This window comes from Myotis yumanensis, unplaced genomic scaffold (assembly GCF_028538775.1).
Source record: "Myotis yumanensis isolate MYYU_CA2020_CCGP unplaced genomic scaffold, mMyoYum1.0.hap1 SCAF_8, whole genome shotgun sequence".
NCBI classification, from domain to species: domain Eukaryota; kingdom Metazoa; phylum Chordata; class Mammalia; order Chiroptera; family Vespertilionidae; genus Myotis; species Myotis yumanensis.
The window spans coordinates 49,536,184-49,554,138 of record NW_027223759.1 but is presented as its reverse complement, the minus strand read 5'-3'; the positions used below and the strand labels follow the sequence as shown (position 1 = coordinate 49,554,138).

At 35.6% G+C, this 17,955-nt stretch overlaps 1 protein-coding gene and 2 long non-coding RNA genes across 7 annotated transcripts in view; 2 read left to right on the top strand and 1 right to left on the bottom strand.

The window, feature by feature from the left end:
- Positions 1-2,477, top strand: part of LOC139015269 (uncharacterized) — a 99,084-nt gene extending 96,607 nt beyond the window's left edge. Inside the window, exon 4 of the long non-coding RNA XR_011472428.1 lies at positions 2,401-2,477. This is a non-coding gene — a long non-coding RNA (uncharacterized lncRNA). The remainder of the gene's footprint in view (positions 1-2,400) is intronic.
- The window catches only part of SCN9A (sodium voltage-gated channel alpha subunit 9), a 128,091-nt gene that overhangs the window by 57,665 nt on the left and 52,471 nt on the right, over positions 1-17,955 (bottom strand). The window contains exons 2-12 of one of the 4 annotated variants that reach the window (XM_070422827.1): positions 16,876-17,182; positions 14,851-14,969; positions 14,172-14,261; positions 13,462-13,590; positions 11,154-11,245; positions 9,973-10,176; positions 8,075-8,138; positions 6,252-6,393; positions 4,024-4,230; positions 2,210-2,494; positions 30-401 (exon numbers count right to left, since the gene is read on the bottom strand). In XM_070422827.1, the coding sequence (XP_070278928.1) occupies positions 30-401; positions 2,210-2,494; positions 4,024-4,230; positions 6,252-6,393; positions 8,075-8,138; positions 9,973-10,176; positions 11,154-11,245; positions 13,462-13,590; positions 14,172-14,261; positions 14,851-14,969; positions 16,876-17,133 (1,962 nt within the window). In that variant the 5' untranslated portion in view covers positions 17,134-17,182. Of the gene's footprint in view, positions 1-29; positions 402-2,209; positions 2,495-4,023; positions 4,231-6,251; positions 6,394-8,074; positions 8,139-9,972; positions 10,177-10,945; positions 11,038-11,153; positions 11,246-13,461; positions 13,591-14,171; positions 14,262-14,850; positions 14,970-16,875; positions 17,183-17,955 lie in introns of those variants that run through there. The other 3 variants (XM_070422824.1, XM_070422826.1, XM_070422825.1) reach the window with 3 other exon arrangements.
- Positions 5,463-10,305, top strand: LOC139015268 (uncharacterized). Of its 2 annotated transcripts, XR_011472426.1 has the most exons (4): positions 5,463-5,555; positions 7,492-7,592; positions 8,046-8,191; positions 9,743-10,305. It is a non-coding gene; the product is annotated as an uncharacterized lncRNA (long non-coding RNA). The 2 variants fall into 2 exon arrangements; XR_011472425.1 differs by having other exon boundaries at positions 7,492-8,191.

Here is a 17,955-nt window from a genome sequence, read left to right as displayed (position 1 = left end):
CATGCCTGAGCTATTTAAAACGTCCTTACGCTGTCATCAGAAGTTGCCTTATCTATTATCACCTCTGGCAGAAGCTGTCCATTGGGGAGCATGAGGGCTGAGGGTCCATCAACCAGGGAGACCACACCGTTGCAGTCCACCGCACTGTTCATCTTCCCGTTCACCGGCAGCATCGGGGGGGACCTACTGGCTTGACTGATGCTGCTGCTGCGCCGCTCCCGAGGCGGGTGGGGCACGAACAAGGAGTCCCTTCTGCTCTCATTGCCTTCGAAAATGCTGTGCTCATCATCGGCAAATTCATTCTCAGACGGAATATCTTTTCCTCGACCCCTGATACTAAAAAGACTTGCTCTGCTGCTGCGCCTTTGAAAAAACAAGGAGCCGTGGAAGCTCAGCGGTGACTGTAGAAAAAAGAAAAGAAGACATGTATCTGCGGAAGCACCTAAAACAGAAGTGCATTTCACATAATTACCATCGAGACCATCGACCTGAGGGCCAGTGGCTCGACCTTGTTGGAAAAGAGACATATTTCAAAACAAAGCGATTAAGCGAGAAGACAACTTCTTCCAACCAAGGGACAGAAAGGCTGGAAGAATCCATCCTTTCAGAACCAGGAAAATTACCTGCTGCTGCACAGCTCTCTCCTATTCTGGCCTGGAGTGGCCTGGAGTGACCTGGGGTAGACAATCTCTTTTCTCTAAGCCATTCATTTTGTTCTAAAGGACAGATTACTTCAAAAAATAATTTGATATTGATACCTGCTATTTACAATGTTATCTATCACTCCTAAAGCTCTTAAGTATTAAACTCTCCTGATTTATTTATAAGCTGTATGCTTCTTTGCACTGCATTGCTTGGAACTCCACCTTACATATTGACAGCTCAGTTAAGGCATTTTAAGAAAAACCTTTTAATACTAGTAAGTTTACAAAATCATAAAATATTAGATCTTGGAAAAGAAGTTGCCCGATACCAAAGAGGGAAAAGTCACATTTATATGACTCGTGTCCAGGATAAACATTCAGTTTTATGTGTCTGTAAACCAAACTGAGTGCATATTCTTTGGAAGTATCTAATTCAATAAACGTCAGTTTTTACTATGTAAAGGACAAGGCGGCAGGCATAGTAATAGAAAAAAATGCATATAACAAGGTCTGAAGGCTGGGACTGTATCTTTTGTTCCTATGCATATCTGACAGGGTCTTGCAGACTTAACTCTTAGAAGCTAGGAAACTGAAGTGAAGACATAGAAGAGAAGAATAGTCAGTGTGAGTGGGGCACTGAAAAACTGATTGAGGGCAGTGGGGAGGACAAAGGGAACTTGGGGGATGGGTGGCACCTAACTAATGGGTGGAGAACAGGTAGCACTATGCCAGAGGGAAAACATGGAAGAAAATCATCCCACTTAGAGAAAACTATGTGTGCTAAGTTACAAAGGCATAAAGTACAGGGCATGTAGTGAGAGTGGACAATCATGGTGAACTCAGTATACCTGCAGGCACAGCACAGAAAGGTAGGAGATGAGGCTGAACAACATGTGGGTGTTGTTCTCTAGGCAGTAGTTACTCAACAGAGTCTTTTATTTGAAAAGGGACAGCTTTGATTTAGAAAAATTATTTGGAGACATTGTACAATGGAAAATAAAAATGTCAAAGAGAATTGATGCAATGGTTTATCTTGGAGATTTGCAGGCAGAGAGACCTGAAATATGGAGGTTGCAGCGGAAAAAGGAAAAAGGGAAAGATAAATTCCACAGGAGCAGAAATAATAACCTATGGGACTAGATGTTAGTGTCTTTCCAGCTTAGGTGACTAATATTTGGGTGATATGTTACCTACAGTGGGGAAGAAAATGAACAAATACTAGTCTGAGGTTAGTTTATAAGCAATATAGGCATTACAGACCGAATAAAAATGTAAAAGTTAATCTATAGTGTACTTTTTTCACTTCTACAACCGTTCTCACTAATATATTGTGTTGAACATGTGTTTATTGGAGAAGATATGACCACTCCAAAACTATAAGCTCCTTACAGACTAACTGGAAAACTATGTACATCCGTATTCTTTCCATAAATGCCCAGCAACCACTTAAAAACATACCAATGAGGTCACTCACTCTCCTCTCCTGAGGTCCCTTCCCTCAGAATAGAGCTTTCTGCTCCATGATCCTAACTCTGGTGACATGCATTTGATAACGTCAGTGGTACCTGATTAGGGGTAGACAATCTCTTTTCTCGGGCTCGCCTGTGGCCTTCAACACCAAGGTGGGAATTTCTTCTCCTGATACTCTCTTCTGAATCCGAGTTGGACAATTTCTCATCATCTCCCTTTTCTTCCCCACCGGAGAGCTTTTGAATTTTTTTCTTCCTTCTGTTTCTTCTTTCTTTTGCGCTTTTAGAACTCAGTTTAGATGTTTCAGAAGAACTCTCAGAGAGGCCCATAATCCTGCTTCTCCTTCTGCTTGTATATCCAGCTACTGCCTCCGCTATTGCCTGTTGGATCCAGATGTCACACATACAGTGAGTCACTTCCAAAGTTGGGGAAACCTGATGATGGGAGACCTCTCTACCACGAATTTAATTATATTGTGCATTAATCATGTCCCTTGTATGAGAAGAAATGTCATTTTCTTTACACTATGGTCAGAGAGCTTACAAAGTATGTATTTATTGCTTCTCCTGCACTATAACAAAGCACAGTTCTGTTCTGGAATTAAACTATTACATACTATTACTATATTTAAGTAAAGCAATTTTAAATAATACATGTGAAAGTTTTACTAGGCAATTCTGGGACATAAAGCATAAACCATGTGATAAGATGATTTGCATATCTTGTTCAGATAATTAATGCAATATTATCAAAAGAATCAGGCCCTTTATAGCTTAGTGAAGAATAAGTTATCTGAAAATTAAAATTAATTATCACAGAATAATATCCCAAGAAAATGAAAGAAACTCCTAGGAGTGCCCTAGGAAATTCCTGAGATAACCTTTATAGAAAAAAACTCCTTGTAAAATTTTGGAAGATATATTGTGAATAAAAATCACTCATAATCCTACATCCCCAAAATAACTGGTATTACTATTTCTTCCAGTCTTTGTATAAATAATTTTTTAAATGTTTATGTCTTATAGTCAATTTTATATTCTACTACTTAATACATTGTTATAACAACACCTTTTCCTGTCATAATATTCTTAAAACACATAATTCTATGGTTCAAAAATACTCTAAGGTACAAAAGTATCATAATCCTCTTAACCATTTTCTAATTTTTGAAAATGTAAATGCTTTCTGATGGTTACTATTATTAAAATACTGCACTGAACATTTTTCTGCATCAAGTTTCTCTGCATTATAGGTTACTACTCTCTTTCCAATAGGTTAGATTCCTTGAAGAGATTTAACTAGGCTAACCATCAAATGAGTGTTAAGACTTGCAGAATATCTGAAATTTTAGTTCTTAATATAAACCTTCTCAAACTTTCCCACTAAATTACCCCCTTGAAGAGAGGATTAAGGAGAAATCCTTAAAAATTTGTGACTTAGCCCAAAGTGGCCACAACCATAAGTATAATTTTTTAATAGCTCGCATTTTTATCTTAAAAATCTTTACAACATTAACAAAAATTGGTGCCTATTTTTCTTTCTACCCATAGAGTATCTGTTAACATTAACATTAAAATAATTTCTCCTAAACCTTTCTGTACAATTTTTCTGGGGAAATACATCATGTTTTAGGACTTTGCATAATGCCACAGGCACTGAGGAAACACAGGGTTTAGGAGAAACAGAACATTCTCTGTGCTGATTATGGGGGAAAGTGGACTGGGTCAGACGTCAATTGTAACTCAGTCTGGAATTGGTTCCTTCGACCACACTAGAATGAAGATTTCAGTTTATATAGAGGAATCTATTACAGAAAATCACCCTGGGGAAGGTGGAGCAGACCACAAGGCCTCTGTTATTCCCTCTGCACTTCTACTTCTAGGAAGAATTTTAAACCAAATAACAATACCTCCGCTTCTTCTTGTTCTTTTTTAAGTCGATCTAACATCTGTTGAAATTCTAACTCTTTCTGCCTGGCTTCTTCGATATTTGCCTGGTTCTGTTCTTCGTAGGCCATGGCAACCACAGCCAGGATCAAGTTTATTAGATAAAAGGAGCCCAGGAAAATCACCACAACAAAGAAGATCATGTATGTTTTTCCAGCAGCACGCAGTGTCTAGGGGAAAATGGAAATCATTATTTTAATAACAAAAAAGTATTTTTGGTAAATGATTTCAACTTGAATGGCATATTAAGCATGTGCAAATTGGGCAGTTTTGCATAATCTCATGTTATCAAACTATAAAGGGATAAAATTATACCTTCATGGAAAACAATCAGTATTAAAATATATACTTTTTACTATAAAGTATATAACAATCAATTAAACTTGTACTAAACTTAGATATAATTCTTGATTATTATTAAATAGAATAATCCTGAAAAAATTTCTCCAGTCTAAACATTACTCAAAAAACTAGCTGCTTTGCTCATTTTTAAATTATAGGACTAGATAAATAGTGCCTTTTAGTTTTAAAATTTTTTCTTTAACAAGAAATATTAGCAATGATGCATTTTGTTCATAAAAGATAATCCTATCATATGAACTTATTTATTCATCTTATACTTATTTTTAATTAACATTTACTAAAAATTTAACAATAAAATAAATGGTAAAAATAATTCCAATGGTACAGATATTAAATGAAAAATAAGTCTCTCCTATCTCTGATGCCTAGTTACTCAAATCCTTTTTCTATCAGTTACTGTTGTTTTGTCTTGGGTAAATTCTTAGTATGTAGTATAATTATTAGCTCAATAGGTATATTCACTTAAATTTTCATAGAAATTCCCATGTTACTTTCCAGTGGTTCCCAGGAATGTCTTCCTCTACATATCTCAGCCAGACAGTATTTCTCTTTTGATCTACATTTTGATCTTTGTCATTCTGACAGGTAAAAAAATTTATGCCACAATTAACGTGCAGAAAGGTGAATATCTTTTTGCATACTTAAAAGTCATTTATATTCCTTTTTTCCTGTATGTTTGCATTTCCTTTCTATATCCATTTATAATATTCGCAGAAATTAAATAAACATGAAGCAGGCCAAAAGAAGAATCTGTGGCAAATTGAGAAAAGTGTTGGTTATTATTTATAATACAGAATCATCATTTTTGGTCTCCTTCCTCTTAGGGGATAAGATAGAGCCCACAGGCCCAAGAGGATCACATTGAAGTTAGGGGAGATGACGATGTGAATTAACAATTACAGTACAAGAGGTGGATGCTTTAAACTGAAGAATGTGCAAAGGGCATGCAGGTCTAGAGCAAGGAGCAACTGAATTGGAAGAGGAGAATTTAGAGAAGTGAACTGAGTCTTTTACTCTTGTGTTAATTTTCTAGGGCTGCCATAACAAAATGCTGCAGACTGGGTAGCTTAAACAACAGAAATGTGTTTCTCACAGTCTGAAGGCTGGAAGTTCAACATGAAAGTGTTGGCATGTACGTATCTCCTGAGGCCTCTTTTCTTGCCTTGCAGGTGGCCACCTCCTCACTGAATTCTCACATGGCATGTTCTCTCCGAGTGTGTGTATCTCCGGTGCCTCTCTTGCTCATGTCTGAATCTTCTTTTCTCATGAGACCACCAGTCAGATTGGATTAGGATGCACCCTAATCGACTAATTTTAACTCAGTTACCTCTTTATAGGCTCTAGCCCCAAATATAATCAATCATTCTAAGGTACTGGGAGTTAGGATTTCAACATATGGATTTGGAGGCATGCAATTCAGTCCATAACAATTGTATATGGGAGTTCAAAAAATAAAGCATGGTGAGCATAGGACAGCCTGCTTTTAGGGCACTCAAAGCAGAAAGGCACATGAGGAAAGCATAGTTTGTTCAAGAGAGGTAGGAGAGAATATTACAATATATTTCTTGCTATTTACTTAGAATATTATGGGATTCTACATTTGCAAAGGGGGGAAAAGATTTAGAGATCAAATAAGTCCAGGAAAGATAATGAAGTAATTTACCATTCAAGAACTATCCATTTGCTAGTGCTGGAAGCAGGAAATGTTTAATTTTAATAATAAGACAATAGAGTTTTCTCCACTCGAAATTGAATAAGACATCAAATATTTAAAGCAGGCAAGAGCCATACATCAGATTATGCAATGAATGTTTCTCTTGGCACTCACCTGTTGGTAAAGGTTTTCCCAGTAATCCTGGGTCATTAGCCTAAACAAGGCTAAGAAGGCCCAACCGAAAGTGTCAAAGCTCGTGTAGCCATAGTCTGGGTTTCTGCCTCCTTTCACACATATGTACCCTTCTGGACACTGACTACATGAGAAAAGGAATAACAAGTCAGAGTGGCTTTAGGATACAAGCTAAACAATCCTACAGAAAAGTGGGAAACTCAAGGTTCCTTTATGGGGGAGGAGGTGGTGGTGGTCAATATTGAATAATGATTAAGAACAGATTTTTTGGAGTTAGGAGGAACTGGGTTAGAATCCTACCCCTATTATTTACTAGTTGGTAAATTTGTCAAATTACTTAAATTTTTTAAGGCCAGTGCCCTCTTTCTGTGAAAACAAGATAACACCTATCTCAAATGGTTAAGATGGTTAAGTTTAAAGAAGATAATGTATGCAAATTACCTAGCTTAGTTCCTGCACATAAACAGTAGCTGCTATTATATCATCATCATCACCATTAAAACTTGGAAACATACACCAGACGTCATATAATAGTTATTGTATCTATAAAGATTGATATAGGCCTCTAACAAAACTGTGTCTCCCCTCACCCCCACCTTTATTATTCTTGGAGTGAATCACAATCAAGAATAGTCAAAGCAGCTTGGCAGGTGTAGCTGGGTGGTTGAGCATTGATCCATGAACCAGGAGGTCACTATTCAATTCCAGGTCAGGGCACATGCCCAGGTTGCAGGCTTGAAGCCTAATAGGGAGCATGCAGGAGGCAGCCAATCAATGATTCTCTCTCTACATTGATGTTTCTATCCTTCTCTCCCTCTCCCTTCCTCTCTCTGAAAACAATAATATATATAATATATAATATATATACTGTATATATATATATATATATAATATTATCTATATTATAAAGGGCCTGTGGCCCTAACGCTGTAATGACCAAAGACCAGCGCAGGTGGGCAGGGCTGCAAGTGCGGCCAGGCAGCACCGGTGAACCGGGCCACGCAATTTAGTGCACTGGGCTTCTAATATATATATATTATTGTAAAGAATATATATATATATGCAAGGAATAGTCAAAGCATAGCAATTGTGTAAGATTTGTAGCCTTAAGACTCTTTTCCTTCCTCAAATTGGTGGATTGGTATGCATGATGCCAAATAAACAGTGTTCTGAGATGTCTTTGGGAGCTGCCACCTTATCATCTTTATTTTTATGTTTCCAGTGCACACGTGGCCTGGTGAAGAGATATCTACCTGAGCAGAAGGAGAGCAAGTACAAAATGCTGCAGCAGAGATAAAGTTGGTGTGCAGGAGAAACAGCAAGGTGGATATTTGCATTAATATGAGATTCTTAAAATGTCTTTACCCAAGTCCATGAGACCCCCTTTTTTTAGAGTGCCCCCAAATGTCACTGCATTCAGTCACCTATCAGTCACACTTGATTGGAGAATGAGTAGAATTTGAGGGTGGAAAGAACATTTGATTTTCTTCAGAAAGAAGCAAAGCTGAAAAGTAACCCACCAACATTTGGTGGGGTTTATGGAAATCTTTTTTTCTACTGTCTTAAGGCTTATATGATGTATATCTTGTTTTCATTTAAACACTACCTCCAAGTCTTACATTCAAAAGTACGCAGTAACTATGAACCTCATAAAGTCTGAACTCACTGTGGGGGCAGAAGGAATTAAATGATGCCATGAAATACGTAAAAACAATATGAATCAAAGGTTCTTATCAGCAATCCGAATGAGTATGTTTTTCCTTTTCTTTTTTTAAGTCTTTACACTAAAAACAAATACTACGTACCCTGAGTCTGTGCTGTTACCACAGAGGAGAGCATCTTTAGATCCCTCCAAGAAATAAAAATAATCTGTGTGGGAAGAAATTGAACAGTAGAAGATTATGGAGTGTAAGCTGCAGCAGGTAAATTAGTTAATATAGACATTCACACACATTTAGGCAACATGCACTTATTTATTTATTTATTTATTATATAGTCTCCCTCAAATATTTATTGATAAGCTCTTATGGGCCAGGCAATGAACGGTAATAAACATGATAATAAACATCTCTCTAAGCCAATATTTCAGAAGAAAAACAAGAATAATGTACAGACCTGAGGCAAATGATTATGGAATAATATTTTATTGTTGGCTTAGTTGTCCCTCATGTGTAAAGGCAATATAAAGACACACTACAAAATTCAAGGGCTTTTTCTACATTTTTTAAAAACAAAAGCAAACAAAAAAAGAATTGCTTGAGACCATTTCAGAAGGTTTTAAAAAAATCATTCAAATTCCAAACTCAGTAATGGAACCAAGAATAAGAGTAAAAGGACTAGTAAAAAAAAAAAAAGGTGTTTCAATAAAAGTTGTACACTGATTCACAAAAGAGAAGGTAAATGCAAATAATTTACCATAAGATATATTACTTTTATGGCATATGAATTGAGGAATAAAATTCTTTGGAAATTGGAAATAAAATGTAAGATCATATTAACAAAAATTAGAAATTGAAAAAATAAAGATAAAAAGAAAAATATGCTAAATTCTTCATCAAAAGCCAGTAAAAAAGGTACATTTTATTTGAAAACCTCCAGTTTTCTTGTTTTAGATTATATCTTTTTTGTTTTATTTACAGTATTTAAATATATTAGCTAGGTTTTATTTGCTTTTATCTTCCCCAGTGAGTGGACAAGTAAAGTAAAAAAAATGATGCATAGAATTCTTTATTATCCAAGGAGAGTCTTGACCTTACTCCCTGATCTCCTTCCATCACAGGCACACACATTTGAAAGGTTTCTTGACTTACAGCCCACTCTGGGTCTAATGACCTTTAAGGCTTATGCGTTCCTGCAGGCCACATCATACAGACACACTGCAAGTGTTAGAAAGCACAACCTTGCTAGATCTCATTCTCACCCAAACTTATCAACGGTTCCAGTGAAAAAAACTGTTGGGGATTAATTGTTTAGAAGATATACAGTTCGTGCTTTCTGTAACATACTCTAAAATATACTCGTTCATTTAGCAGACTTCTGAGATCATGTGTATAGATCATCTGATATGGTACCTTTAGAACTAGCTCTAATAAATTAAACTTTGATGTGATGCATTAATGAGATTGAAGAAGCCATTAGAAAGAACTGTAAAACCCATCATTGGTTATAAAACTGTTTTGCTGTATGGGACTCTTTAGAAATACTATCAAGACACTAATTTTAATATGTAGTAATTGATGTATCATTATATTATAACTAATATAAGTATATCATGCTATTATAGTTATATACATGTAAAACATAATTATATTTTCATATAATAAATTACACTATAAAATAAACATAGGTAAAGATTATACAATAAAATTAAATACATAAAAATATATCTTATGGATGAAATGTAATAATTCATAGTATTAATTCATAGCTAAATTGATTTCTCTAGAGCAAATTTATTCTTTTTTATCTTACAGAAATTGAGAACTATGAAAGTATCTCATGCTTCCAATACCAGGACTGCTAGAAAGCTCTGAACCAGGGAGAGTTATTAAAAATATAATATGATCCAAATTCACACTGTAGCAACTTTCTACATATTTGAATAATTTTGAAATAATTAAAATGAAAGCAACATTTAACCTTCAAAGAAATCAATGCTTTTAGCTTTATTTCAACCTGTGAACCACTGTAGGGACAGTCGTACCTCTGTAGAGCTCTTCATCAAGGTCGTCCAACGTGCTTGATTCATTACTTTCAAGGGAAGCCCGCAGACACTTGTGCTTCAGGCTGCCCATGAAGAGCTGCAGGCCGATCAGCGCAAACACGCTCAGACAGAACACCGTCAGGATCATGACGTCTGAGAGCTTCTTCACAGACTGGATCAGGGCCCCCACGATGGTCTTCAGGCCTGAATGCAGAGGGCGTAAAAAAAAAGGTATTCACAATGAAATAAAGCTTTTGAATGAGAAACAAACACAGCTTTCCTGGAAACGCATGCATTTTGTCAGGTCAGTGACCTTAAATAGCCTAACTCAAAAAAAGCCCACGAGGTCAAAAAGGTGGATTTGCTGGTTTTTATATATTGTTTCCATATATTATAGCAAATGATTAAAAACTGTAAAATATTTCCAATGAATAACCAAATTGTCAAAGTAAAAGATTTGGTTGCTCAAACCATATCCACACTCACTTGTAAAAAATAACTTTTTAAAAGTGTCAATTCAGTAAATTCTTGTCACACAAACCATTTCTCTATATACTAGTACTAAAACAAAGAGGCTGACTTGCAAGGCATAGTGACAACTTACTAATTTTCAGTTAAGAAATGGTTTGTTGAGGAAAGATAAAAGGAATATGTCATGCAATACCTTCATGCTGATATTCTCTCTCTTTTCTTAACTCTATGAAAAGCAATGTAAACAAATTGAAATTTTCATTCCTGAATCAGTCAAATGGAAAATGAACTGATAGACAGGAGGGAAAATTTCAAGTTGAGATGTGAGCCAAATGGCCATCTTCATCCTCTAAGACCCATGCAATTGATTAAACACAAAGGCTGACTTTTAATAAGGATTCTGAAAAACATAAAAAATTAGATTCATTAAATTTTCATAAGAGAAAGTCTTTCTTGTATTTTCTCCAAAAAATCAAAGTCAGCCCCAGTGTTTAACTCTCACCTGGAATGACTGAAATTGTTTTCAATGCTCGGAGAACTCTGAATGTTCTCAACGCTGAGACATTGCCCAGGTCCACAAACTCTGTCACATATCTGCAATAGGGAGTTTATACACAAACACAGTGACAACACACGCACAAACACAAAGAACAACTCCCAAATAGTTGGAGTTATGAGTGGCCTAATGCTTCACACCAATCACTTCTTACCTGGGATTACAGAAATAGTTTTCAAAGCTCTCAACACTCTGAAAGTTCGAAGAGCTGAAACATTGCCTAGGTTTACAAATTCTGTTAAATACCTGTAGAATTAAATCAGAGTTATTCAGAATTTAGATAGAGTCTATGATACTTACCTGTGCCTTTAGTCAAGGTATTTCCTACATTTGGGAAGTCTTAAAGATATACTTCTGCAACCCTTTTCTTTCCTATCATATCTAATTGAATTTAAATAGATTTTAATTGACATATTTAATGTGAGCAAAATATAAATATATTATTAAAATGGTTTCATACACTTAAATGCCTAAATAAACAATTACATGCTTCAGTTATTAGATCTCAACATTATGGTACTATAGATATTTAATAGTCTTATAAAATATCAGTGGCAAACCTGGGAAATTGTATGCTAAGTGAAAGAAGCCAGACACAAAAGGCCACATACTATATGGTTCCATTCATGTGAAAAGACTACAGTAGACAAATCCATAGAGATGAAACATAGATGAGTGCCTTCCAGTAGCTGGGGGAAGAGGGTGAATGGAAGTGACTGCTTTTTGGGGGTGATGAAAATATTCTGAAATTAGAGGGTGGTAGTGGTTGCACAACTCTCTGAACATACTAAGAACACTGAATTTTATACTTTAAAGGAGTAAATTTTATGGTCTGTGTAGTCTATTTCTATAGTAAAGGTGACTCCCCTGAGAAGTGGCAGCCTTGTGTGACACAATGTTGTCTCATCAGCAAGTGGTAGGTACAACTGCAGTCATGTGTGATCATGAAAGGAGGGAGGCTGATGGACATGGAGGTGGGACAGGGGGTGAGGGAACCGGAGACCAGAAATCTAAAAAGACCCTTCGGTTTTGTCTAAGTTCTTTCAATGAACATCCACTACTTTTACATCAAAATGATAGAGCCAAAAATATTCTATCTAGGTTTGAGATTTAAAAAAATTCTTTTTAAATGTTTCTGACATATTTTGGAAGAAAGTAACTATGTGAATAAATTACAATTAAATGTTAATATTTTTCCCCTTGAAAATAAACTGGGGATGCATGTGTAATACACATACGATGCATTAATGTTAGGTTTAATATGCAGTGACAGCCCTTATAAAATATACTAGTGGCCTGGTGCATGAATTCATGCACACTGAAAGGAAATTAATGAGAAGAAATATTTTAATATCACTATTCGCCCTTTCTCTATAATAGAAGTGTCAACTAAATTCACAATAGACAATGACAGATCGAAATACATGCATGCAATTGGTGCCAGTGAGAGCTTTATATGTATTGCACATGCACGAGTCAACTTAGCCTTTTATAGATATAGAACAAACTTGCTTAATTAGACCTGCTTTCTGATTTAGCTAAACTTTCTCCAGCCCAGTGAAGCACTCCAACTTCTCTTTTAGGTAATTGTCAGCAACACAGCAGTAAATATCAACATGAAGCAGATTATTATTATAGATTATGCAGGGAGAACAAAGGGTAAAATATTTAACTGCAGCAGTGTTTGACTATATTCTGTGCAGTAAGAAAACCTGAAGTCATTTTTAAGGGCTACCATTTCTTACTTTTTTTCAGTAGGGTCAAGTTTCTAAACTTTCTAAATCTCTGTTTTCTGGCTAATGAAAAGAAAGTAGGATTCCACTGAGTCTCCTATCTACCTACTCCAGGACTTCTGTGAGGATCAAATGAGATGAGGAATGGAAAATCCTTCACAGACATTTGGTTAAAGTATAAAGTGTTTCCACCTGGCTATAAAGCAAGTCATGCTCCTGGCCTGAAGAAACTGCAAGGAGGCTAGTCATCGCTAGGGAGAGGAAGCTGTGCGTTGCTATGTGATGTCATTATCAGGATGGAGGGAAGGACATTTAGCATATTAGCCTTTTATATATAGAGAGACTTCTATATTTTAATATATTTATTAGCACTTGAACAGTTTATATTAATAAAAAGGGCACCATACTTACAATTAAAGACCTATTTTTTTTTTCTGTGATTAAAACAAGTTTTATTTGTGTTTAAGTAAGAACTTGGAAAATGTGTGAACCTAACTGGCACCACATAAACTGTCCATCCAAATGCTGGGTGCAGAGGGAGATGATCAATCTTAATGATGTCATACACATTCGAGTGAGAAATGATCTTCCTATAAAAGTTAGTATTTGCCAACAAATGACTAGCTTTTATACAGTTTTATTTAAGTGTAAGCATTGTTCTTACTGAAATACTGTGCTGTCTGTGATTTTCACAAATTTTCCATTTGAAAAACTGAATGTAGTACTTACGCAAAAACAATGACGATAAAATCAAGCCAGTTCCATGGGTCACGAAGGAAAGTGAATTCTCCTATACAGAAGCCTCTTGCAAGGATTTTTATAAGTGATTCAAAAGTATATATTCCAGTAAAAGTGTACCTAGACACAAGAATCCATTGGGATATTAAATATGAAAAGAATACAGCACTAGGTGAATCTTTATAATTTATTTTTTCCTGATTAACCAAAGGAAGGCATCTACTGCAGTGTGGCTGTTGGCTTATGGACCCACTCTAACTATTAAAATAAACTAATAGTCAAGGTCTTAAAAAAAAAACACTTTAAAATGTCTATATCAGAAACTCTCCTAGAAAGTAGAAGTATTGAAAATTACTAAGAACATAGGTTTAGATATGCCTTGAAAGTTCCTATGTTGATCCTATCAGAAATACAGCCAAGGATAAGAAATATATAACATGTCTAACAACAGGCAGGGTGTCTCATACATTCATTCTTCTGGAAAAGACTGTATCATCTAATTATTCTTTTCTAAATATTCTATTCTACTGCTGTCAGGTTAACACCATAGGAAAAATAATAATAATAGAAAGAAAAGAAACTATATAACATGGGAAGATAAACACCACAATTTTTATAGATAGAATAACTTCTGGTAGGAAAAGGAAAGGATAACAATGATATTACTAAGACCATATTAAAATGTACATATACCCACTTACTCTACGTTCTTGGCCCAGTCTGGAGGGTTACTCATGGTCATAAATATGCAGTTTGTCAGAATAGTGCACATGATAAGCATGCCGAACAAGGTAGCTTAGAGTCAAGGAATATGATGAACAACCATGGCAGGAATCTTGAATATTTAATAATAACACCTGTTGAAATCTTTTTCTTAGAAAATAATCTATGCATATAAAAGCCTAAGCAACCGGCTGACTGGCTGACTGGCTGACTGGCTGGCAGCTATGATGTGCACTGACCACCAGAGGGCAGACACTCAATGCAGGAGCTGCCAAGCGACAGCAACTTTGCAGAGTGCCCTCTCACACTTTGGGACCCCTTGGAGGATGTCGGACTGCCGGTCTCGGCCCAATCCCCCCAGGCCAGCCCGGAGGACCCCACCGGTGCATGAATCCATGCCCTGGGCCTCTAGTTATTAATAAATTTATAGACTTTGTAAAATCTCTTTGAACATGAGAGTAATAGGTCAGAGTAATATATCCTAAATTTTAAAACTGACATTCTTCCAATCTTCCCAGAGACCTACACCAAATTATATTGAAATGATAAACTAAAAACAGTCTTTTTGGGTACGAAAGGGCTAAAAATCTATATTAAATAAGATGCAAAAAGTACATTTTAAAGAATCATTGCAAGTAAGCATTTTTAAAAGGATATGAATGTACTAAAATCTTAATAGATATTCTTCTCAGAGGACTGAAAGGAGAGATCATGTACAAAGCAGGTGTGGCATTGAAACGGAAGATTGCTTTCCCTCTGTTCAATACTATGAAAGTCTGCAGAATCAAAAAGAAAACAGGATGAAATTGAGAATCCAAAATTTAGTACATTAATCTCAGCAATTTTCCTCTCTATGTGGTAGTGTCATATTAAAGAAACACTGCCATCAGACTCAAGCAATGCGGTTCCACTACCATTGAAACAACTATGTATATCATGCTGGCCAATGAATTCCAAGTCCATTACTTCTCAGCAGGTTATGAAGTGAAGTATTTATGAGCATGTGTTACTTAGAGCACCCAAAATACAGTGTCTTTTCTTTTTTATATCCCTTCAATGCCCACATCAGTGACAATAAGTTGTGGCCATTGGAATTAGTTTAAAATACAACTTCCTTCATTCATTATACTGCATTGTAAGCAAACCAATTAAAAACTATCTATCCCTGATTTTTACCATAACACCTTGACACTTTTAATCCTTGTTGACCATTGTTATGGTTAGTAGAAAGTGCTCCAAAATAGAAATTCCTTCAAAAAATATTTTCACAAATATTAGAGTTGGAATAATCCTAGTACCCAGATCAATTTTCCTATTTTAGATATAATACGAATAACAACTAAAATAAAAGGACACAAGTTAAAGTGCTTGCTACTACCCATGGTAATTTTTTAAAATGATACAAATAGAACTAAACATTCTTAAAACATTTAAAATCCAAAGTAATTAGCAACAATACCAAAACACTAAAACAATCTACTGTTTTTGGATTGAAAATCAGAAAGTCCAAGTTCAAATCCTTGTCTTATATTTCTGCACTGGCAGGCAAATTGTGTTGACTGGGTCTTTTTATTGTTGTTACTTAATCTGCATTTTATACGAGTTTATGAGTGGGTTTCTGGTAGTCAATATTTTTCTACATTGGGGACATAAGTTTGAATATCTTGCTTTTTAATTGCATGTGACACTCTTCTCAAGAAAATGAATCTGAATCTATTAATTTTGGATGCCCTTTTATATTCCTGGTCTCTTTCACTGTACTACTTTTATGTCTAAACATAATTTAACATAAAATTCACTTTTACATTGAAAATTAGTTTAAAATTAATACCTAGTGCTTGAGTAGGAGTACTGCTTTCTTAAATTTCAATATACCATGCTTAAAATTCACTCATCCATTATTTTCTACAATTATGTAGTGAGCAACTATAGTATAAGAGGCAATGAAAAGAGTTTAAACGTGAGGCATGAGTTTTGCATTCAAGGAGCTTTCTAGAAAGGCAACAAGAACATGATAACTCTAATATATTAAAGACAAGATGTGACAGGAATCATACAGAGAAATACAAATGGAGGAGTATGAGAGCAAAGAGGGAAAAGGGTCCTATGTCTGTCAGAATTATCCAGGAGACTTCTCGTCCTTCCTCATTGCAATAGCCTTTCTCTCCTCAACTTTCTGGGTAATTTTACAAGATGCTCTTTTGCCTTCTTCTTGGAACAATGGAAACTTTTCTGATTTATGCCTTCCCTCCCTGACCATCTCAGACTCCTCCTTCTCTCCAACACTGTAAAGGAAGCAGCTCTCCAAACTTCATTATTAATTGAGCAATCTTATATCTTCCCAGGGAGTCAGCTTTCACCTCCACAACATGCACTCTGGACACATCCCCATGACTTGTCAGTTGACACTTGCTTTGTTCCTACTGGTATGCGTTTAAGACATGTCCAAAAAGGAAGAACAATATACTGAACACTTTCAAAAGATTAAGGAAATCAAAATGGCATGACAGAACCAGTTTCAATAAAGAATTAGAAAAAGTAGATATTCTGAATATCCTACATATGTATTTACTTGAATATTTTAGTCATGATGTGGATCTTCCTTAAATTCCACTCCAATTTAAACTAACTTTCCGTACAGAACGAGGCAGAGACCGCACCCTGCAGTCCCAGAAAACTCACCTTTTTGTCTGCATAGTAGGGGTCCAGGTCCTCCAGCGGCTCCGACACCATGCCTGGAGGGATGTCCCCATAGATGAAGGGCAGCTGCTTGCCAGCTTCCAAGTCAGTGCTTGGCTTTGGGCCTTCTTCATGATCGTCTTTCTTTTCTTCTTTGTGTTCCTTTGTTTTATTTTCAGCAATACGTTGTTCAATGAGGGCAAGAGACTGTTTTGTGAAGTAGACAAAACTCTGAGGTCCTGGGGGAGGCAACATTGCCATCTTTTCATCCTGTATATTTTATTTCCCCTCCAGCTCCTTCATAAGAGGCCTAAGTGGAAATTGAAAAATAAAGCCTTAAGTGTTTACCAACCAAGGATGGCACATCAAAATAATAATAATAATAGCAAGCAATATTATTATTAATAAACCGCTTTTCGGTTTCAACTATAAAACACGATGTTCACAGAATTATTAGCAATGTTAAGTCAGCATTTATTAAGTGACTACTATGTGCAACACATTTTCCATGCTTTCTAGCCACCTTTATTTTAAAATTTGAACTTAACACTTCACTGCTTTTCAAGTAAAAAAGTGACAACTTAATGAAAAACAATGAATTTCCTTTATTTTTTCATATGTTTTCACTTTTAGTGCATTTCAACTCAACTCTCCTCATTTAAAAGTCTTTATAGAATGCTTCCCAGAGCACCACTCCCAGGTTCTCCTCTTGCCTCTCTGACCCTCTTCTCATAACATGCTCACAACCCCTGCTTCTCTCTTGGGGAATGAGGTGGTGAAGACTGTTTTATTCTATTTTACACACTGATTTCTTTTAAAATATATACATATCCCTTCACAAATAAAAAAAATACATTTCTGTTTTGAATTAAAAACAATTTGGGGAAATGTTTTGGAAAGCACAAAGAAGAGAAACTTGGGAAACGTTTGTGATTCAATTAAAAAAGTAAAAATACCACTAGGATATACAAACCATGACTTCCTTAATTAACCTATATATGAATACAAAACATTACAAAAACTACAGAAAAAATATAGAATATTCACTTTTCTATATATTATTGTTTTGGAATTTTCCAAATA